The 24,467-nt window shown below is 39.5% G+C and overlaps 1 protein-coding gene across 2 annotated transcripts in view; it reads left to right on the top strand.

Moving 5' to 3' along the window:
* The window catches only part of LOC135782564 (cytoplasmic protein NCK2-like), an 85,112-nt gene that overhangs the window by 36,034 nt on the left and 24,611 nt on the right, over positions 1-24,467 (top strand). For both annotated transcript variants that reach the window (XM_065292930.2, XM_065292931.1), the window contains exon 2: positions 12,923-13,164. In XM_065292930.2, coding sequence (XP_065149002.1) covers positions 12,939-13,164 — 226 coding nt within the window. In that variant the 5' untranslated portion in view covers positions 12,923-12,938. The remainder of the gene's footprint in view (positions 1-12,922; positions 13,165-24,467) is intronic.

Below are 24,467 nucleotides of genomic sequence, written 5' to 3' on the forward strand. Positions count from 1 at the left end.
GCTCTGCTTTCATTTCTGCAGGGAGAAGACAAACAACACTGGTTGCACTTCAAAGCTGCTATTCTCACTTTTTCCAGTTTGTTTGTGCGTGTGGGGATAATGTTGAGCTCACAAACTCTCACAGAGTAAAGAGAAACAAAAATGACATAACTTTACTCTGAGGAGCATCTAAACAAAGAACATGAGAGAAATATAAGTCGTTTGAAAGAGTTTTAGCAGCGAGAGGTCTTCTTATTATCAAAGGATTCACTGTGTAGCTTAGGAAGTAAATAGTGCTATTTGGAGGGTGTAGTAATGGAAACTGAAGGTCAAAAACTTATTTGAAAGCATTTGAATTAAATGGTTACCTCACTTTTACTTTACTTAAATAAAGTTTCAGCTATTGCGAATGTGCACAGGTTGATCTCCCGGAACCTTGTACAGTACCCCACCCACAGAAAATCATCAGTCTTTATTGATTGATGATTGGCTCTTTTAACTGGAAGGCGGGACTTCAATTGCCACATGCAGCAGCCGTATTGAGCATTGCATTGTCCGTTGTATATAGTAATATCTAGGAATTAGCTAAGATTTTTGCAGCCGATTCAGAATAAAATTTTTTATTTTATTTGTCGTCATGATCAGCCAATAGCAATGCTTGATACTTATCGTCAACCTAATATGTAAGCGTTAACGCTTCTCATTTACTTTTAATTGGTGATTTCATGCATTGTCGAACTGGATTGTGGATCAGTCAACGTCGCCTCACTGCCGTTTCTTGCGGCAGAAGTTGAACATTTCTCAACTTTTCAAGTGCCAACGCGTGTGTCAGCCAATCAGATCGCCTTATGCAAATAACCTAGTGCGAGCCAACCAATTATTCAGACAAGCCTTTCGTCAAGCATTAATGCTTATGTCTCATGTGAATGTACCATGAGAAAAGTAAACATTTATTTGGTTTAAATTCGATTTTATTTTATTTGTGCAGATTTGTCCAACCCTTCACTCTCAGAAATAAAGGTACAAAACTGTACCTTTTCTGTCACCGGGGCTGTTCCCTTTCAAAAAGTACAGCTTTGCACATAAGGATTTCATTTTAGTACCTCATACATGCTGGGAGCAAAGAGAGCTTATTAGTACATCAAAAATTCATATTAGTATCTCAAAGGTACATATTGGTACTAAATGTTTACACATCTGTACCCAATGGTCCATACAATTGCCTTTTTAAAGGGTGCTGCCCCACTGACAGCTAGGTTACATATTTTGACTTTTTTCTAACAATGTAGGTTCTTAAGGTACGGTAATTTACCCAAAATTGTATTCTGTTTTGTATTCCTGTAAAGGTACCAAACAGAAACTTAGGGTACACCCCCAGTGACAGAAAAGGTACAGTTTTGTACCTTTATTTCTGACAGTGTTGTACCAGTGAAAGATTATTCATTAAATGTGATCTGGACTTTAGGTTTAAAGCTCTGATAGAAAAGAAATCTGCAGCATCTGATTTTTACAGAGCGTTCAGACCTTTTGAAAGAAGTCCAAACTGAGCCATTTGCTTTTCAGGACCACCTGTTCAATATATCTCTGCTGTGCTGGGGATGGCAAACTCTTTTGTTTCAGTTTGTATGGGCTCATCCTCATCTCTCTGTGAAGCTTGAATGCATTGACACCCATCCGCCTGTCTGTCCATTTCCAAAGAGCAGGCTAGATCACCACAACCATGGAAACCAGCTAACAAAGGCCTATATTTTAAGGAGAATGGGTTAAGAAAGGAAAAGCATGAGTGAGCGGGAAAACAGATTTGTGCGTGGTAGTCTGTCCTGGGGAGATGAATGCGAGAGCTGTCAGACCTATGACACAGATGGAGGTTACCCACATGCCTGTGAAGCGTATGAAATACCAGAATATTCACATGTATACCAGAGCATTTGACTAACATTGTAATTTTAACAAGTCTCTCTGCTATCTGCACTGACCTAAAACAATATCCTGCAGCCCTAGCTTAGGAGTTGAACGGGTATGATCATGGTCTTATGTATAAAATCGCTTTATCCAAGGGTGTGTGGGTTATTTGTGGGGGTTTTTGTCTTAATATGTCAGAGTTCGAGGGTCATTTCAGGATCAGGAGGTTCTTTAGATTATTACTCAGTGGTCTGAGATGTATGTTAAACAATGAAAAGATTGTTTGCCGAACAATGCGGAATTCATTTGTGGAAAAAGCAGTGCTGGGACATCGTAGAGGAATGACATCTAAGACAAACTGGTTTCCATGTCTTAATTCACATTGTTTTCATTATGCAAAGTGATGACAGAAACTGATTTGGTTGTGACACAAACAAGGTTGTTATTTGTAAGAAGAATCACTCGGAGACATGCTGACAGTCACAGCTTAAAGTCATTCTGCGCTGTGGCTTTTCAAAGATTTTGCACAGTAAATTGGTTCGGTTAGTTGCTGAAGTTTCTTGTTGAAAGAATATTTGAAGGGAAATCAGACCCTCTGTGGAGATCTGTTCACCATTAGCCATATGGTTTAATGGCCGTCACGTCAAGGCATCTTGCCTGACGCCACCAAGCAGTCAAAGAGTTATTCATTTTCTTTTATTGCTTACTAAGAGGCGCAACGGCTAACCTCATAAGAGACTTTATGCCCAACAATCCCAGCCCGATCTCTGGTGTTTGGGCTTTAGGCGAACAGTGTCAACCGCTTTGGGTTCCAGCTGATGCGGCAAACGTGCACTTGTAACAGGACTCCTGGGATACGTAGATAGTCGAGCTACATTTTCAAACAGTAAGGTTTAAGAGGCTGTGAGACGTGTGTTTATGGGTTTAGGCATGGCTAAGAGGTGTTTTAGGCATAGTGTGCAGCGAAACCTATGTCAAACAGCCTTGTGCATTTGTTTTTTTAAGTTGCGACAACATTCAAATTTACATGACTGTTTTTGACAGGTTTAAGCAATTTAAGTCCCTGACATGTAAATTTATCTTTATTAATTAAATAATAAATATGGGTCTTCTCGGCTTTGTAATGACATTGCATGCGGATTAACGTTTTGAAGCTCAAAAATACACATGCATCTAGGGAAGCATTGAATATTTAGCATAGGGCTGAACAATTAATTATGAAAAATCACAATCTCGGTTCAAGCACCCACATCTCATTCCTAACTTGTAACGATTCTTCTGTCTATTAAACCTTTAACAGAAGTTTGAAATATGCGTGGGAACAGTCCTTATGTAAAGGGAGATTTTTAAACTGTGGGTTTCAATGACAATTCTTCATTGGTTCACTCGCAAGCTTCATCTGTGCTTCAAACATGCCATTTAAATGTTCACACGCTTTGATTTCACTGATGTGCAAGCGCACGTTTAATGCACGGATGAAGCTTGCGTTCATTGTGCTTTGCTTTTACAGACGCGCAAGCGACACATTCATACTGGCTGTGTGTGTCGTGGCTGTTTGTCTGTAAATACAACAGGATAAGTAGCTTGGTTTACTTTATTTGCAAATTGTTTTAAATTGAACAGCTAAGGAAGTCTCTTAAAAATTCTTATTTTACTATTGCTTTCTTTTAAGGAAATTGAAAGGAAAATAAAAACTACTGTACCAAAAGGGATTTATTGTCTTTTTCTAATACTTCCATTTTGAAAATTGTGGGTCTTAAGATTTAGGATTTTACCCATCTAGGTGGGTCTTGGATTAAAAAAGTTTGGGAAACCCTGATGTATAGGTTTCAAACAGCCCTTTTTAACCACATACCTGTATAGTATCATTATTTCTTTCTTTTTTTTTAAGTTATATTTTTGGCAATTTTTGGCCTTTTATTTAACAGGGAGTAAGTAAGGAAGGAAAATACTGGGAGGAAAAAGGGGTATGGGATTGGCAAATGACCATGAGCCAGGAATCGAACTCGGGTCACTGAAAGTGCGAAAGCACCACATGTCTGAGCGCCGCCCACTACACCATCAGCTCTGACATCATTATTTCTTTCTGCATTATATATATAAAAAAAATTACACACAAGAACTGGGATAACAGTTTGTAGTTTACATATAAACACTAATGTTTATGATCTAGAGCAAGCAATCTTTCATCCAGTAATAAAACATATTTATTAGTGGGTCATTGAAACTTCAGATTTAAAAAAATAATAATTGAAACCATTTTTTTTTTTTTAAAGAGATTGCAGCAATTTATATTTCTTATTTTGTTTAGTTGGCATTCAGAATTGTGGGAGAATCGTGATCTTTATTTAAAAACCGAAAGATTCGGATTATTTTTTTTCCAAATTGTGCAGCCCTAATTCAGGAACTGAAACGAAAAAGGCATATTTCTCCGACATTTAAAAATGCTTCCACACTTCCGACATGTTTACCGCATTTATAAAGTGTGTACGTGATTGCGTCATCAAAAACATCTTTTCATTTACTCGGCCAAACACCGAAAAAAGTTACAAAAATCTCACACAGCCTCACAAGAAATGTAGTGAAGAGTATATATGCAGCATTGACCAATCTGCATGGAGCACCAGAACCAGAAACATTTTTACATCACACATATGTATAAAATTCTGTGTAAAACGCCTTTTTGTTGCTATTTACTGTAACTCTCACACATACATTCATGTTTATGGTTTCAGACGGTTTTAGCATGTTTCTGTCAGAATGTAAAGTTTAAATATCACTTCATGTGATTCTTGCCCACATGTAGAATTTGGTGATTGCTGCCTTCCCAACACGACTGGTGTTGACAGTCAGTGCTGTTTCATCATCCTCCCAGTCTCTTATTTTCACAAATAACTGGTCTGAAATGTGCTTTGCCGTAATACTGTCAAAGCGTGCCGTGCATCCTGCTCGCCACTTTCTGTTTTAAACTGCTCCTCCATCTCTCTGTTGTATGAAGTAACAAACATCTTAGATTGTTGCGTGTTAAAGTTTATCGTCCTGTAAAGAATAACAGAGGAGGTGTGCATTGGGCAGACTGCTTGTTTGGTCTAATCATTAACATGAGCAACGGAAAACCACATGTCTCTGCCTGGTAAAGGTCTTGACTTGATTTCTCCAACCATTTTACACGAAGCCAAATGTACTCTTTCCCCTGCTCCACACTCCATCACATTAGCCTAATTGTGGAACCCAGCTGAAAGATCTTGAATGGTTCAGTGCTGGTGCCAGGAGAAGTTTTCTGGGTGGAGATGAATATGGTTGTGCCCCGTTGCTACGGCCATGACTAAAATCCAGTGAAATGGGGCAATGAAAGCGTGAATGAGATGATGGGGTAGGTTTGTCCTCGACTTGAATGCCGCACTGAAGATTCTGGTGGGTCTTTTCACTTACCTCACCTCCCCCTTTTCTTTTTGTTCCCCCTCTGCAGAGTTTTTGTGCTGGGTAAGAGCTTGAGGCTCTGTAGAGTGCTGATACAGCCAAACAAAATCTTTCCCTCAATTCCCGCTTGAAATTCCCACTGAGGAGACAAGCCAGGCCAGCTGCTTTCTGTGAAAGTTGGGGTGCTGTCTGTAAACTTTTTTGAGCTCTTTTGTGCTGTTGCGTTTGTCATTTTTGTTACATCGTTTCACCTTCATCATCCTCTCTGAACCAGAAAAATTGAAAAAGAAAAGCAGTGTGGTCTTATTTGAGAAAGCAGACAGATGCCAGGACAGGGGGATAAATCAAAACCACCCAGAGGAATTAGTTTTATTGCTAAAATTTACTTTTTATAGCTCAGGAAATTCTGTGGTTTTCTGTTTTGTTTTAACTTAAAGCGTATCAGGGTCAACGAAATGTCTTAGATGTTATTCAAGATGCTAACCCCAACATAACCTTATTTCTTATTTATTGTACCTCATGTTTTGCAAAACGCATGTAAGGGTTTAAATTATATCTTCATTTTTCAAAATAGACTATTTAATTTGAACCCTTTTTAGTAAATAACCCGAAGATATTACCACTCCCAATGGCGCTTTTTTGATATTGCGCTCACAAGCTAATTTGCCCCGTTTAGTAAATCTGGCCCATAGATCTCCTACAAACATGTGAGCAAAGGTCTTCTTCATTTGCACTTAATTTTATCCATCAAAGAAAAAAACAATTAAGGCGTTTCCTAAACTATATATCTTTCTAAGGACATACTAATAAGAACTACATGTGTTGCAATACATAGTCATATTCAAAATATTCATAATTTATATTCATATAATCTGTAACTTTTTAGACAGAATTTTGGCAAGTGAAACAGCTTTGTGCGTGCAAGACATGTTTAGCTGGGTTAAGCCAATGCGAACTGGACGTTTGCCCAGCGGATGTATTAGTCGTATTAAATGCTTTTATTCCCTAGAGTGCAGGAGTGTGGGAGTGCTAAGAGTTTCTGGACTATGGGATTGGGAACGCATCTTGACTGAGGATGGATCAATTCAAGGTCATAGAGTGCCTTCCTGCTCTTCGGCTCTGTGCAAACATTGTACACTCGAACGGTCTGAGAAAAATTGTCAGGGCCGCCGGCTGTAAAAGATTTTATAGTCTGAACAGTTTGTGGGAACCTTGTGCATTTTTTTATTCTGCCTGGGGTGTGAAATGTTAAAAACCCGCTAATTGTTTCTTCCAGGCTAAAAGACTTTTCGTGTACACGTGTGTAAGTGAGCATAAGCCGACAGTGAGTGGGGTAGGATTGATCATTACCAAGCGGCTTTCCGGCATCAGAGCTGTGAGGATTGATCAGCTTTCCCTTGGCAGATCTATCTGTCTTCCTAACAGTCCTCGTTAAGAAGGAGGCAGGCTAAGATGTGTGGATATTACGAGAGGCGGGTCCACATTAGTGAAATGGGTGTCATATATCACAGCGCTACTGGGACAGAGATGTCCTCAGTTTTCTGAAGAGGAGAGAGAGAGGACGTTGATGAACGGTGACCTTTAATACAGCATCTTCGGACACAGTGTCTGCATTTCTGTCCGGTTGTATAGAAACAATGAGTGAGGATAATGCCAACGCAGTGCTTTATAAGATGATGTATGATTAGCACAGATGTTATTATGTGTAAATCTGTCCCAGTTTCATGGTACAAACGTTCTGCAGCTGAGTTTATTTTCTCATGACAGCCTTCAATCGTTGTTCATTTTATCTCAGCAGATGGTACTTAAGACATTTTTCTATGCTTATTCGCTCTATTGCAGTGCATTTTTTGGGAAAGTGCCATCATATTCAGTTCGTCTGATACAAGGAGGTGTAAAAACCTGGAAAATTCTGTTAACATTCCAAATTGATCTGCCTGGATTACTCGACAGAGGATTGGGCACAAAGATTTTCTCCCCTCCATTTGCCTGAGAGAGGATCTCGGTAATCTCTGTGCTCCCTTTTGCTTTCTGTATCAAAACACGTAGAGTGAGGTCACATTTCCGGTAATGGATGAATCTGAGGCACACGGCCAGTAAACTAGGATGACCGGATTAAACCACAGCACATTTTTATACAGCAGCCGTGATGTTTTAGCCGGCCTCTTTACTAATTGAACTGTCATTTGATGACCGCTTTTAGAGAACTAATTCTGCCTTTGAGCTACTACATATGCGTTTATCAAATGTAGCCCAGCGTGGATATTCATCTCACCGGTGGTAATGAAATCTTTAATGTGCTGTAATTGCATGCGGGAAGCTTTTCTTGAGTTGTGCGCTCTAGGGCGAGTGGTTTTAATGTAAGAATTATCGTCTCATTAAAGAGATGAAACAAAAATGGGAATTTTATTTTATTTTTTCAAAGTCAGAGTTCAGGATCTATAATTACAAGTCACACTGGTTTTGCTTTGGTCTTGCAGATTGTGTTTTCGACTACCTCTGAATGTGTTAGAAAGTAGACAAGCTCAAAACGCTCTGCACCCCGTTTACACCTGTATTTACCTTCGTCCATACACTTAATACCAGATGTAAACATGGCCTGTAAACACTCATTACGACCACCTTTCAGTAAACAAGAGCCAATCATTAAAGACAAATGTTTTTTGGGGGATGGGCTCTGTACAGATTGTTTTAAAGTAATTGTGCAGTAGCTGATGCAACGTAAAAGTTTTTGTAACTCAACTTGAGCTTGATAAGCATAATTTATGTAAGGGCACACTCAAGTTATCCTAACAGAACTAAGCATGATTGACCCCCCAAAGCCTGGTTCGTCTGATTAGTGTGATCGGTCCGTATCGTGCCCGTAACGCGTTGTATGTTCACAAATCGTGTTTTAAAATTGTGGGACCACTCACCTTCATCTGTCTTCGTAAAAACCTTCTGATTCAAGCAGGTTTACGTGAATGTTTGAGAGGCACATGTGACAGATAGACTAAGCAATTTACCATTCGTTAAGCCCCGCCCTCCTTAGTTACTGTTGCTATGTCTGTCAAGCTTTCGCGCCTGGCAAATCTATTACAGTATGTATGCACCCATATTAGACATTCCCAAGGTGATAATTTGTAATATTTGGTAAACACAGGAGAAATATCTAAGAGGAAGGCAAAAGGGAGTGCAGTATGCATTCAAGGGATATATCCACGACATAATATGCAACCAATTAGAAAATAATTTAATTAAAATTGCCTATTGGTTCCAGCGCAAGCAGAAGCCGCCTTAAAAATTGAACTTTGATCATTCACAGTACGGCAAGTCAAATTTGTGAAAATAATCTAATATTTATAAATCAAACAGCTTATCTATAAATCGTGTGGAATAAGCACAAGACATCAGCCTGACCACTTTGCAATGATAACATTCTACCGCTTATAAAACTAACCCTGGGGGAGCCGCAATCGGATTGGGGTACTCAGCGATAGGCATCCATTAACAAAATGCTAAAATGTTTTATGACAGTCAGCCTCCGTCTTGCCTTTAATCATCTTATTTTACGTTCAAATATATGCATATATTTTTTCCAAGCAATGATGTTCTGAATTAGCTAGCTAGCTTACATTAAAGGGGGGGTTTAATGGTATTTCAAGCATTCTGACTTATTAACACAGTTATAGAGTTGTTTCCTCATGCTAAATGTAGGCAAAGTGTCAAAAATGCAGTTGGGCGTGTTTCAGAGTATTTCTGTGCCGAATGCACTTCGCCAGGGTTCGTACAAGTTTCGGCTAATTTTTTTCGATTACGGTTCTAACTGACGTTTCAGGGGTTTTCGATACGTATCACTTCTTTATATGGGCTTCCGCCGGAAAACTTCCCCTGGAAAACCCCGCCCAGCCGTCAGTCAGCGGGAGACGCTAGAGCTTGCTAACAGCTTGTCACGCCACTCAGCTTTGTTTAATTTCAAAAGTCAACAATGGCACAACAAGAAGTGTGTTTTTGGATGTAAGGAGAAGACATCCAGCCTTATGGAAACAATGGATATAGTTTATTATCCGGATTAGCAGCGGAGTTTTGCGTGTGTGTGTTTGATGCGGTGGATTTTCATGACGAGTTACACGCGGTAAGTAAGACTTCTGTATTATGTTGGAAATAGGCGCGTGTATATTATATAAATGACACGAACATGTAGTGAATCATAAGTTAAAACAGTGTTGTATAGTGTTGCATGACTCGTACTCGCTCCTCCCGTGTTATAACTCCTCCTTCTTCATTTTTTCGTACGTTATCGGAAAGATTCGGTAAAGCTAATCTTTCTTTTATAAATCTGATTAAACTAAAGACTCTTCAGAGATATAAAGGATGTCATACTACTCCATAGGTACTCCAGATTAATATCAGAAATGCAGAAACAGCGTGTGTTACGTGAGCTTTAAGCAAAGGTGGGTGTTATTGTTAATCTTGCAGACATTTAGTTGTGAATGAGGTCTTCCACACTGCTTGATTCACCTCTGGCATTTCTCCCCTTGGGTTTTAGGTTTCGAGAAGGGAAAAAAATCCACCACCCCGTCCAGACTTCTAGGATTCCGCGTATCAGATTTAGACAATCCATTTCGAACAACGCTTCGGCATGTTTCCCTTGCTCGAAAGCTTGACAGACCTCCAGTGCCTAGTTACGGTTGCTAAACCATGTTTGGCCTGTGGCGGTTTTCGGGGGTGGCCTAGCGAAGTGTCAATATGATAGGCATGTGAGAGGACAGTGTGTCATTGCTCCGAGTTAACATTAAAATGAGCTTCATTATTAGGAGAGTGCTTCACTTCCTGTTTTCTTCAAAACAATCTCATAATCAGCATGCTCTGGTTCGGATCGATAAAAGTACAGTGTGAGTGCATGCGTCTGGGGTAGTAGGGAGGGGTACAATCTGGCACAGTTCGGTTGGGTTAGGTATAATTAATATGAGTGTGCACCCTTACAGTTAATGTTAGGTTTGAAAGATATATGTTACATGGATATATGTTGTTAGTAGGGCTGTCGCGGTCAAGGAATTTCCCTTGCGGTGATTTTGCGTGGCTCACCAGCGCGGTATGCGGTTTTACCGCCTTCCATTACTAAAATAAAATTATTTTTTAAATCCAGAATGAGGTCAACTAATGTAGAAGAAGGGTAGGCTACATGTATTTCCCCTTATGAAAAAAAGATTAACACAAGCTATACTACAGCTAAATATATTTTTGAGAAAACAAAAATAAATTGAAGAACATGACTGCTCGGACAGAATCGCCTCGAGTTCGGTCATTTTCGGATGCGGAGCCGCGCGGAAAGTTACAAAAAATGCCGTGCACGCACCCAACGCGCGCAATCGCCCACTCCGCGTTGACGTCACTTAAAGCTATGTTTATACTCGACGCGTCCGCACGGGCGCGTTGGTGCGCGCTGCAAAAATGACGTCAACGCGGAGTGGGCGGTCGCGCGCATTGGGTGCGCGAGACCCCATTTCGCGTGGCGCTGTGCACGGCATTTTTTGTAACTTTCCGCGCGCACCAACGCGCCCGTGCGGACGCGTTGGTGCGCGCGGCAAAAATAACGTCAACGCGGAGTGGGCGGTTGCGCGCGTTGGGTGCGTGAGACCCCATTTCGCGTGGCGCTGTGCACGGCACTTTTTTGTAACTTTTCGCGCGGCTCCGCATCCGAAAATGACCGAACTCGAGGCGATTCTGTCCGAGCAGGCAAGCCTGTGACGTATCTCTTTGATCAATCCAAGCAAAACAATGTATATATTTATCTGACACTCTGGAAGTAAAGTATGGAAACTTTGCAGTTTAAAATACGATTTCTTTTACATGATTCAGAATGTTTGGCTTATATTTGTATTGAAAGAACTACTGGACGAGGAATAAAATACAAACCTTAAGATGTCTGTACTGTTTGTTTAGTAAAAACGTTAATGAAATGATAATGTTTAATAAAGACATATTTAAAATATTGTTGTTTTATTCATGTTCTCATATTTATATATCAAACTCTGATGTTAAAAGCACAAGGGTTGTTCCAGCGGACGACTTCTTCTATCCTCTTCTTTGTGTTTGTTTTTGACTTTATTGCTCGCGTCGCCCCCTGGTGGTTCAAAAAATAGTGCAACAGCGAACCCGTCAACTATAAACGCCTCGTCCGTTTGGTGAGACGCGCGCGCGATCCGCGGAGGCTTGCGTTGCGGACCAAAGCGCGACCATAAACAAGGCTTAATGCGGTTAGCGCGACAGCCCTAGTTGTTAGTTGTGATTTTTCAGGTAGATAGGACTTGGTCTGGCTGAAATAGCTGCCTGAAGCCATCGCAAATATGACCAGAGTGCAATAACTTTCCTTAAATGGTCTTTATCTGGTTCTGTACACAAATAGATTAACACCATAAACTTAAATGACATCGACTTAACACCTTTAGACTAACTGAGCAGTTAAGGCACAGAAAAACTGTCTCTCTACATCATCCTGAAATCAGGAAGCCTGGCGTATCTACATCACTTATGCGTCGCAGGCAAAGCATGAAATGAAAGCTGATGCATACACATTTACACACTTTTAGACTTGCTAGGTCTCTTCGGTCTCCTGAAGGCTGTGCATTTGACTCAGTAGCCATTGCAAAAGCGTCTCTCAGCAGGGAAACATAGCTTTAAGTGTGCTTCCCTGAAACACCATCAATACTTAATCACTCCATTACTATTCAGTGCATATTTAATCTTTCGGCAACTCTTCCTCTCGCAACAAGCAAGGTGTTTAAAATCTGCCATGCCAATAAACCCGCCTACTTATTCATTCATGGGTTTAGCAATTGCCCGCTATCGTTTCTGTCAGTTTGCTGGAAGGAACATGAGCGTCTGTGTATTTCCAAAACGTATGCCCAGCATTTGACAGCCTCAGTCATTTTTAATGGTGTTTTGAGCTGTTTATATTTTGAGAGCAATGGCATGGATTAAGTCGCTTTAACCTTTTGTGAATAATGTGACACTTTCTCTCCCTCTTTCTCTTTAGTACTCTGACTCTGTCGCTTAATCCTCGGTTTCATCATTTGTTTCATTCTTTTAAGCTTTTTTGAGTAGGCCAGGACATTTTCTCTGATATTGCGATATGCGAAATACGGGATGACATTAACAGATATAGATTTAAATCTCTCTCTCTCTGTCTCTCTCTCTGTCTCTCTCTCTCTCTCTCTCTCTCTCTCTCTCTCTCTCTCTCTCTCTTTCTCTCTCTCTCTGTCTCTCTCTCTCTCATGCATGCATGGGGTGGGGTGGAGGGAGTATGAGCTCACCTGCCGATTACACTGTGTTAAATAGAGCATATGTAATCATGTCTGTCTCGTATCTGAGTCATGCATTTGTCAGAAAGACCTGACTCAATGTCTTAATGCAGGGGAAGGTGTAAATGTCAAAAAACCATTAAAAACCATTTAAAGGGAGTTCTCGGTCTTATCTGTATGTTTCCTTAGCATTTAACACATAATAGTTGGTCAGTCTGCCCTTTATTAAATGATTCGGTTGTGGACACATTTTCTTTTTATTACTACCATTATTTATGGCAGTCATAAGATTTCTCTTTCATCATCTTGAATTCATTTCTCTACCCCTTATCTTTCAGTGGGACTCGATGAAAGATGACAGAGGAGGTGATTGTTATAGCAAAGTGGGACTACACAGCTCAGCAAGACCAGGAACTGGACATCCGGAAGAACGAGCGGCTGTGGCTGCTGGATGATTCCAAGACCTGGTGGAGAGTCCGCAACGCGTCCAACCGCACCGGCTACGTCCCCTCGAATTACGTGGAGCGCAAGAACAGTCTGAAGAAAACCTCACTAGTGAAGAACCTGAAGGACACACTCGGTAAGAACTTTCAGTGAAGCGCTACATCAATTCGCAGTCCCACCGACCTATTAAGGCAAACCGTTTTGCTCGGTGGCCATCTTGAAAATCCCCCCGGGTGCCTATTTTTTGTGTAGGCAAGGCAATAGTCTTGTTTTACTCGAATGGGGACAGCCTGAAATCTCCAGAAATGTAAGCTAAGCTTGTTGTGCAGTAACATAGATCACATTACCAATAAAATCCGACAATAATACCATAAATTGTGCTTCTTCGGCTGTAATTACACTAGGAGACTGCATTTTTTTCTGTCCTGTCCAGCTAATGAGCATTTTAAAGCAAAAAGATGAGACTGTGTGTTTATAATCGAGCCCGTTGGCTCTGTTTAACTGCAATACTGGACTTTATATCTTACAACTGTGACAGTCTTCTCCCATCTGTATTCTTACAACTGGTCTATCTCGTTCTCCTTGTGCTCCCATAGTCAGCTTTCTTCAGGACCACACCAGATTTACTAACAGCTTAACAGATTTACGCCAGCCCAAACCATAATTTTGTTGTTAAATAATTACTGTTGGGATTTACTAATGACACGCCGTGGATAATTAGCGCTGTAAAGGTGTGGTCTACTTATTTCTGCGACTGACCTTATTGCATATGCATTTCTAGGAGTTTCCTTTCAAGTGAAAAATTCACTGGAGGAGACATGATTCACCCAATGCGATTTACTAATGTTTGCGTGTGTGATATTACTGCTATTTGCGGCATTATTAAATGCCATAAAAGTATGTCTTAAATCATTTTGTGCTTGAAATAGCTGTAATTGTTGCTGATAGGAGAGACAACGCAGAGATGTGATGTCCGTGGTGCTGAACTCAAGCTCATCAGGCGTTAGTGGATCACAGGCACCTAAGGAGCATCAGCTCTGCTTATTTGTGACCCTGAAATAATTAGCGCTTCTCGTAGTAGATTGTTGGTTATTATGCGCCTGTATTTTTTAATTTTCACATTTTTAGTAATTAACCTGCAGATATTATCGTCTACTGTGCTCACTATGCAGTCAGATTTTTGTGTCTGCTGAAGATTGGTTGGGTCATTAGCTAAAATGAGCTTTTGCAGGTCCAGTACTGCATCGGTAGTTGATGACATGAATGAGACGCTCTTGCAGTCACCGTGCCCTACTTCCCTTTACCCCTCAGGAGCTTATTGCTTTCAGCGCTCAATCTGTCATCTCAAGGCGCTAAGGAAGACTCTTGGGACGGAAGCTTTTTGTGTGCATGCTGAAAGCACAAAGCAAACACAAGAGATATATTAGGCAACACCTGAACCTGTTTTTGGTTTCATTATGTTTGGTTAATCATTATGCTTTAATGCTTAGATGCTAGTTTGAGGGCTAACAAATGATCCATGTGCATTTTGAGATACCTAACATAGTTTGGTCATGTGTGGCCCTATTGCTGGTGTCAGAAGACAAGCGTCCCCCATTTGTCCGATGGTTCTTTTGTTTCAATTTAGGATTATTCAGAAATGTTCTCTTGTTTTTGTTTGCTTACACTTTTGCCAGTACTGAATAACATTAGATATGGCATCACTATAACATCAGATTACCTTGACTGGTAAGAGAAATTTATTCATCGGTTTTCCCGTGGGACCGTCTCAGTATCCATTTTCGGTAAGGACACTACATGTGTGTGAGGATTCTAGGTTCATCTCAATTCTTGCCTTGCTCATAAATTACCTGAGCAATGGGTCATGAAGTTTTCACTGAAGAAGGCAATGAATTTTATGTGTTGACAAAGCACTGTATCCTCTTGCATTTATTCATTTGGTGGACACTTTAATCCAAAGCGATTTACAGTACAGTGCATTGAAGCTTTACATATAACTATGTGGGATCACTGGGTTCAAACCCATGACCTTTGAGTTGCTAACGCAATGCTGTACCACATAAACAGACCAAGGATTTCATTCAATGCTGATTTATAAGACACAGTTATGTTAATACCTTAATTTATCACCATTTTAAATCAGTAGCAGACCTGCATAATACAACACTTAGCCCTGTATACTGTATGGTTTAGTTCATCCCATATGTAATTACCATGAGTTAATGAGCTCTGAATAACATTTTGTTATTTTTGTTAATGAGTTCTTAACAACAGGAGGCAATGAATAGCTGATGCCTCATCTACCGCAGGGCTAGAGACACATAGAGGTTTAATGGCTCCTGTTGTGAAACGCAATAAATTTTCCTCATGCAGGTCCTAGAGACTGCCAAAGAAATTGGAGCAGGCCATCATTCAGCTTTACAGGAAACAGTGTTACATTTTACCTGTATTATTTTTATTGTGTTGTATATGCAGTGCTTAAAGTCTGCTGGTACTCACCGGTATGAGGTACACACACTTCTTCACTTTTTCTTGTGTTTCGCCACTGTCTCTCCGAGTCAAAGCTTCAGTAAATGGGATTACCATTAATCATGATAAATGTATCCCCAAAAAGTACTCTTCTCCCTCGGCCTCGCACACACACGCTGTCAAAAACAAAGGTACAAAAGCTGTCACGAGGGCAGAACCCTTTAAAAAAGGTCATAATATGTATAATATAGGTACAAATGTGTATCTTTGAACTACCAATATGTACCTTTGAAGGACAAATATTCACTCTTTGGGTACAAAGGTGTCCCTTTATGAAAGAGTACTGTCCCAGTGACATCTTTTGTACCTTTATTTCTGAGAGTGCACAAACATTGTACCATCTAAGGTGCACAAGAGAGTACCGGAACTTTCCATTAACTTCAAGCACTGATTGTATGTAAGTGATTGTGCGTATATTCTTGGCAGTTTCACGAGAGAATTGCTGAAGCAGGTTAGACAGGTGTTGAAATAAGACTCCTCATTCAGATTCAATCTGTCTGACCATCCACCACTAAACACATTCAGCTTTCCAGTTATTTTTTGCTTCAAGCTCAGGATCCAGTGTCGGCAAAGCAGTAGTGCTTTTTTAAGACATGAGAGTGATCAGGAAACATTAAGGATAAAAATAACTATATTTGTGTCTGCACCAAAGGTTGATAATGTTGTGCGATGACTATATTGTTTCTCTGTATCTTTATCATCACATCTGTGGTGTGTGAAGTGTTTTCCTTAGAGTGTTTAAAGTGTTTAAAGATGTCTGTTCATATATAAGATCTGTAAAGTTGCAAATATTAAAGTTTTAAACCCAAAGATATCTTCTTTTTTAAAGTAAAGCCACATCCATGCATTTTGCATAACACCACCCTAAGGTATAAGCAAAGATAGGGAGTGTAACTTTTATTCGTACTGTAGTATTGCTCCTGCGCCATGTCATGGAGATGCTGTGATTTTCTTTGTAAAAGGCAAACTACTTTATTTAGCCCTACAATAGAGGAAACAAGAAATCAATGGTGGAAATCAATTTACAACACCGTTCCACAATACAGCTCAAATATTTGATTGTGTGCTGCACATTTACTTGAAAATGGGAGAGTACAGACTGGATGTGCACAAAGTGGAGCAATTCCAACTTTTTTCCAAGAATTTCCAAGCGCTGTTTGTTTGTTGTTTCTACAATCAGAAATGCAGACATGGTTTTGTGTTTTAGTATCCTTAACTTACCCATCTTTTAAGTTGTGCTCAAGTCGCACTGGAAAAGTTGATCGATCAGCTTGGTCGTCTGCATTTTCTGGGTCAGATTCAGGCTTGTATTGATAAGGTAGTAGAGATGATATTATCCCCTTCCCTTATTTCTTTGGGAGCTGATCTTCCAAATATGGTAAGGACCGTCACATTTCCGTTTACGCACTTGAGGTATTTGGCGAATCACAACGCACTGGATAGCTGGCTGATCAGATCACAGAGTGCTTTCTCAGAATGATGAGCTTTGTACGCATTTAGGCAAATTTGACGCATTACAGAAAGGCGGGGCATAGATGAGCTACGATATGTGGAAATGGATTAATAGAATCTAGGTTCATAGTACATCTCATAAATTACCTGAGAACTGGGTCATGAAGTTTTCACTGAAGACGGCAATGAATTTATTGTGTTAAATATAGTGTATAGAAAATAGTGTTGCATGGTGCAGCGATTCTTCAAAAGCATCGCGATTCTCGGAAATTAAAAAGTCACGGTTCCTACATTTATTAGTATTGATACTTCTAAGAATGAACACATTTTGGATTTGTAAGAGATTCATTTCAAGTTAATGTGCAACGCATGCCTTCGGTGCCTCCCATGGACGTCTATGTTTTTTCTCCTCACGCATGTGATACTGTGGCCGCCATAGGGCTTTGCTTAAGCCGAGCCCCGGTGGCCGAGCACATATGCAGTTGCTTCACATTTACTTCATATGTCGCGTCTAAAAACACACGGAAACTCCTCATCTTCAAAGCGCGTTACATAAAGGTGGGGCATAGATGAGCTACAGTAATGTTTGGTATGTGGAAATTAATGCATTAACCACGTGAACATATTGCATTACACCAAATATACAAAATAATGTTCTTTTTAGCAACAGAATATTAGTCCTTTAAATATTAATATTTATCATAATTTTTATTGTTCTTGCTGTGAACTGACCTTTATGGCCGTTTCACACGGTACGCAGTAAGCGGCAAAATTGACGCGCGGCTTCAGCTTTTCTCTTGTATTGGAAGCGTTTTGTACAGCAGTTAGTGCAAATCTTCAACGGTGCTTGTTATGAAGTACCATGTCTGGAGAAGGAAGAGGATTTTGGGTGCACGAGCAAGGCGTGTGGACCAACTCCGCTTCACCTCTGTAACCGCCCCCGTTTTGCCGCTTTCCGCACGTCTTCTATTGAAAAAGAACTAAACACTTGCGGTTGCCGCATATCGTGTGAAACGGCCTTTAGTCTTTTTTTGAAAGAACAGTCCTTACATGGGTAATTACATTGTGGACTCTTTTTGCCTTTGACTGAATGTAAATATGAAATAGTTTGGAGTCCTGGTTAAATTAATGTTCTCTTAAAATCTGTCGAACAAAGATAACACAATTGTCTTGTTTTCCAAAAGGAAGGTCATCAATATACAGCAGTGACCTTCTGAGTATATTCTGCATTGGGAATTAATTCTCTCAGCGAGGCCATAGGGGACTTATGATTGGTGGTTGTCACGGATACCTGCTTTCAGTCCCTCCCTTCATCCTGTTGAGTTCAAAACCTGTCACTCTTTGAAGATCAGAGGATCTCACTAACTGTCAGGACACACACGCACACACACACACACACGTGCGCACACACACACCAATAGCACTCTCACACAGTCTCTCTCTCTCTCTCTCTCTCTCTCTCTCTCTCTCTCTCTCTCTCTCTCTCTCTCTCTCTCTCTCTCTCTCCCTCTCTCTCTCTCTCTCTATATTTTTTAAAACTCAGACACACTTAGCATAATTTTACATGCATCTCATGGGAGTTGTACTGTGAATTGGCACATCTTAATAACTCATCCCATCTAATCCATAGAGAGCAGATTCCTGATCCCATCCTCCTCACCTAAAGGAATGTTCCGGATTCAAGTTAAACTCCATCAATAGCATTTGTGGCATTATGCTGAGTATAAAATGAGAAGGAGCTCTTACAGAGGACAAAGTATCGTTACTGTATTACTTTCTTTATGCAATCTTGCCAATTTTTCATTATTTTTTCTTTTGACCGCTGTTAATAAGTGCTCCATACCCCTTAAAACTGTCAGCTGTGATTGTTGGAAAACTTGAGGACATAAATACAGGAAACATGTCAACAACTTTAAAGCAATTTAAAATGGTAGAAAATGTAGAACGGCCATTCCCAAACTGTGGTCCGCGGACCACTGCAGGTGGTCCGTGTAAAGGCAAAATTAAATATAAAATAATATATTTTTTTAAGAAAAAAATATATTTTTAAGAATATGTTTTAAGAATCTGTTGTACTGATGTGATGACCAGTTATAGTTTTAGTGCTAGTAAGCCTATTTAGAGGTGCAGATAAATTCAGGACTTTGTTTAGACATATTTTATTATGAGTATTATAATGTGGTCCGCGAAAATTCTTGATTACAAATAGTGGTCCACACACACAAAAAGTTTGAAATCCCCTGCTTTAGAATATGGTGGCAAAATGCATTAGGGCAAAATTGTGTGTATTTTATAATTATTAACCATATTTGGACTGATACATATGATATCTAACTGTTCATATACAGTATTCTGCATTGTACTGTATAATATTACTAGGGCTGGGACGAAACACTTACTGTACTGCACGAGACGAGACATGAGATTGAATGAGACGAGATTTTGCACAATGGCCACGGGCGGCAAACGCTCTCCTCACGCCCTTCTCACGCAACGCATATGTGCTGCTCACGCTTGCGCCGTTAATGCCTACACACAGATACAAAACACATGACAATAAGAGTTATAAACATTAACTGAAGAGCATAAAACTGGTAACAAATGTACCAATTATTAATCATTTTAATAAAATATAATAATGTGAAGTAAAGTCACACAGGGAATTTTAAAATTGTAATCTCACTGTAAATTTTTACTGAGACCTGTGTTTTTAAATAACACAAAGATCTTTTTTTTAACAACAACATTTTACTGTAAAAATACATGGAACTCATTGAATATAATAGAGATTTTCACCATAAATATTATGTTGATTCATATCTTGCACTTTTACAAACCATACTTTTTGCATTATGTTAGAAAGAAATTAAATGTATTGTCTTGTTAAATGTAATATAGTTTTTACTAAAGCATTTTACATTGTTCCCTAACAATTATTTAAAACCTTCATTTCCCTTTTAAATGCTCAGCACAGACATTGATGTGAAGATGTAAAGAGTAGAACAGTCTCCTCTGTCTACCTACAATACAACACTGTATTTCTCTAATGGAGGCATGAATGAATGTTGAATAGAGTCCACAGGTTTACTGTGGGTTAAGTTACAAGCTAATCTCAGAGATGGGGAGTTAATCGAATGAAGGGATATTTGGGTAATGTTGTGGTATGGGGTTTAATGGACAGCATAATGGTAGAGGAAGCACCATTATTATTACTTTAATGCTTGTTGCCTGCTAAAAAGTCAACTTGATATTAGACAGAAGATGCAGGGAAACAGTAGGTTCAGAGGTTAATAAGGATAGAGAGTTGAACGTTGTCAGGAAGCTGTTCTTGTGCCAGCTCAATTGGTTGAGGCCTGCCTCAGTGTAAATATGAAAGGAGAGCTTGACAAGCATGTGACAATATACGTGCCTGCTAGCGTTGGAATGAATATGTTAAAATGGCGGCCAGGGACCGTTTGTCAGTGTAATACATGTAGTTGTTCAGCGTGTCATGTTTTTGTCATTTTGATGTGGCCCAGAGCAGCTCTTCAAATCTTTTTTCGCTCATGTCAACAGCTTTATCCCTCTCTGGGCTTTCAGAAAAGAGGCTTCATATTGTGTCATCTCACACATATGGTTTTCATATTTCTCTATCGATTTATTTATTTTTTTGGCGTTCCTCTCACGTATTTGTTGCTGCTGGTGGGACGTGCTTCTATTTCTAGATTTCCCAGAAGGCCTTTCTTCTGTTTATGTTGCAGTCTTCATTGCCTGACAGCCGGAGCTTCAGAAGTACACGCCACTCTCAGCCAACACACACTCATAGATCCTACTGTACAGGGAAAGTTTTAGTTTCCACTGTGCTGGAGGAATGACTGTTAATTATTCTGGTTTAAAGTCCAGGTCACTCCTACTCTTTCTGTGGATGGACATTTTAGTCCATTTGTTTGAGTACGTGACCGATAATGAACTGTACGCCTACATGTCTTTCAGTTGTTGGATTATGTACATTTGCACAGTTTTTCAGCATCACTTTTTTACATAATGTCATAAATATGCACCTTGATATTCTGGTTTATTGTCGTGCTCTGTCTAGCTGTTTTTGAATACAAGAATTAGTTATGAAAAGATTTTTTCTTGAAAGGGAGATGCAGAAAGTAATGCAGGGTTTTTCCTGGCTCAAAATGAGGTGGAGGTGAAGCAATCCTAATGCGCACACATTGTAAAAGTGTACTGTGGCTCAACCACACATTTTACATGTGACATATTTTTTGGTGTTTAATTATTAAATTATTTTATTTCATAAAACATCAATTAACTCTTTCACCGCCATTGACGAGATATCTCGTCAATTAAGAGAAAATGCTTCCCCGCCAATGACGAGATTTTCCGTCTTTCCGCAATACCGTTGCAAATGTCATTACTCTGGATGTTGCAAATGTCATTACCGCTATTATCCTTCCGCAACTTTTTAAATCCGGAAGTATTGCCCTATGGCAAGCGGCTGCATGTCCGTGTCTGTTTTAAAGATCGCTCTGAATGGGATCTCTATGAAAAGTCCGTCACAAAAATGGAATTATCTCTGCTTTTTGCTCAAAATGTGGTGTTTTTGCAGAAACCTACCCATATTCAAAAGCTGATTACAAAAGAACCACTGAAGGTAGGATGAAACGTTTTTTTTTTTTTTTTGAAAGCAGAGGGTCTGTTCTTTCATTTGGTATATTGTATGTTTATATATTTGAATAGGAACATTTTCTGGAAGGCATTAAACTTTGGTGAAAATCATGAAAAACGCTGGCGCTGGCTGGCAACTTTTTTTAAAAACGCTGGCGGTGAAAGAGTTAATTTAAAACAAACAATGTTCATTTACAGTTAAAACTTGTTTAACTCTTTCCCCGTCAGCATTTTTAAAAAAAGTTGCCAGCCATCGCCAGCATTTTTCATGATTTTCAAAAAAGTTTAATGCCTTCCAGAAAATGTTCTTCTTTAAATATATAAACAAACAATACACCAAATGAAAGAACAGACCCTCTGCTTTCAAACAAAAAAAAACATTTCATCCTACCTTCATCTCTTGTAATCACCTCTCAAACATGGGTATGTTTCTTCAAAAACACCCAATTTTGAGCAAAAAGCTGAGATAATTCAATTTTTGCAAAGGACTTTTGATAGAGGTCATATGCAGCGCGATCTTTAAAACATACACGGAGTTCTTTCTCTTTCACGTGAGGCGCTACTTCCGGGTTGTATAAGTTGCGGAACCTGGTGGATAATAGCGGTATTGCGGAAAGACAGAAAATCTCGTCATTGGCCGGGAAGCGTTTTCTCTTAATTTACGAGATATCTCGTCAATGGCGGCGAAAGAGTTAACAGCAAAGTTGTTGAACTCTTTCCCCGCCATTGACGAGTTAACTCCTAAATTAAGAGAAAACGCTTCCCTGCCAATGACAAGTATTTCCGGCTTTCCACAATACCGCTAATATTCACCAGGTTCCGCAACTTATAAAACACGGAAGTATCGCCCTAGGGCAAACAGCTGTATGTCCGTGTACGTTTTAAGGATCGCTTTGCATCTGATCTCTATCAAAGGTCCTTCACAAAAAAATTATTATCTCAGCTAGGGATGTCAATTTATGCAATTTCCCATATTCGATGATCGTTTTAATTAACGATCAATCAATTGAATAATCGTTAACAGTAAAAATGCAATAAGTCTTTACAGCAGTGGTATGTAGACAATGACATACAAGTGTGCGTAAAAACGCCAGCTTCCTCACACGAATTAAAGATTTTATTTTTTGTCTAAAGAACATGCTAGTGGGATTGTAAAATGAGTCAATGTAGTTGATGTTTTGATAAAAATCATCAATTTATTATTGTAATGAAATATAATGACTAATAGACACAGTATAACTCCGCCTCATAACGGGCACTCCGCACAGTCGGATGAAAGTCTGTGCATCCATGACAAAATAAAAGTTTCATTATCATCAAGTGTTCTTTTTCTAGTTCCTTGCTTTTTCAACAATCGTTAAGTTTTATCGATTTAAATTTTATCAACAATTAATCGAAGATCGATTAATTGTTAACATCCCTCATCTCAGTTTTTTGCTCAAAATTTTGTTTTTGAAAAACTTACTTATATTTGAGAGGTGATAAAAAAGAACCGATGAAATTAGTCGGTATTTTTTGAAAGCAGAGGGTTTATATATTTTAAGATGAACATTTTCTGGAAGGCATTAAACTTTTGTAAAAATCATGAAAAATGCTGGCGCTGGCTCTCGATTGACCTCTATACGTATTATACGCTCATCAAATACTTAAACTTAAAATCCGCATAATCCCGGCCTCAGGATATTTTGAAATACTGGTTTGTTGGCAGAATCTGCTGAACACCATGATGATTTTTCAGCAAAGCCCTCTAAGTGCACAGAAGAATTGGACGTATGGTGGTGCAGGTAGATCAAGGTGCCAGTGGGACTGATAACCAACGTGCCATCGTAGTGGTGAAGTGAGACCCGCAGTTATGTGCACGTCACAAAATATGAAAAAGTATGAAAGTACAATCTCGCGCAGAGATGCCATCAAGTTTGTGTGACTGAAAAAAACACTCAAGACTCAGATTTAATGCGCTATTTGCAAGGGTGGGCAACTGATATCAGTGATGACCTACTGGCTTGGGGGCACTTCCAGTACACCATCAGAACACGTTTTTAGAGTGGCTGGAAACATTATAACCCCAATAAAGTTCCTAACTTGAACCGTATGTTGTTTTACGGATGGAAGTGCTACAATAAACACGCACATAGGTGATCTTGGCTCGAGCACCCACTGAAATTTCCAAGCACTTATGCTCAATTGCTTCACATTTGCTTCACATTTCGCGTAGAAAAACCATGCGGAAACGTGATCGTGCCACTTTCCTCCTTTTCAAAGCGCCTGGGTGCTCCAGAGCGTCTGCTGTTGCTAAGTAACTTAAGCATTACTTGACATTGTGACAAGCACCCATCGGCAGAAAAAGAAATCGGCACCTATGAACATGCCTACTGCCACCGTCACAGCCTTAGGTGCAAGAGTTTTTTACTCAGTTAAAAGGGGTTTAAAGTTACTGAAGACTTGTAGAAGTGGAGATTTTTGCATGCACTTGGCGAGTTTTGCAGCGAAAGATATGTCAAATTTGTTAAATACCAATGAAATTACAAAAGTGACATTTGTCAAAATAAGACATTTCAATTACTGACTAACAACATTTTAATTGCCATTAAATAAGGCTGTGAGGGTTGTCATGACCACCGCACCACCGCAATGGTAAAGTGTGACCTGCAGTAGTGTGCACGTCACAAACTTTGAAAAATATAAAGTATGATCTCACCCAGATTGTTGAGACGTACCAGTCTTTCCATTTTAAAGCAAAGGATAAGTCAATGATTGATCATTGATGTGCAATGTTGTCAGTTCACTGCTTCCTTATTCACATTC

This window comes from Paramisgurnus dabryanus, chromosome 15 (assembly GCF_030506205.2).
Source record: "Paramisgurnus dabryanus chromosome 15, PD_genome_1.1, whole genome shotgun sequence".
Taxonomy (NCBI): domain Eukaryota; kingdom Metazoa; phylum Chordata; class Actinopteri; order Cypriniformes; family Cobitidae; genus Paramisgurnus; species Paramisgurnus dabryanus.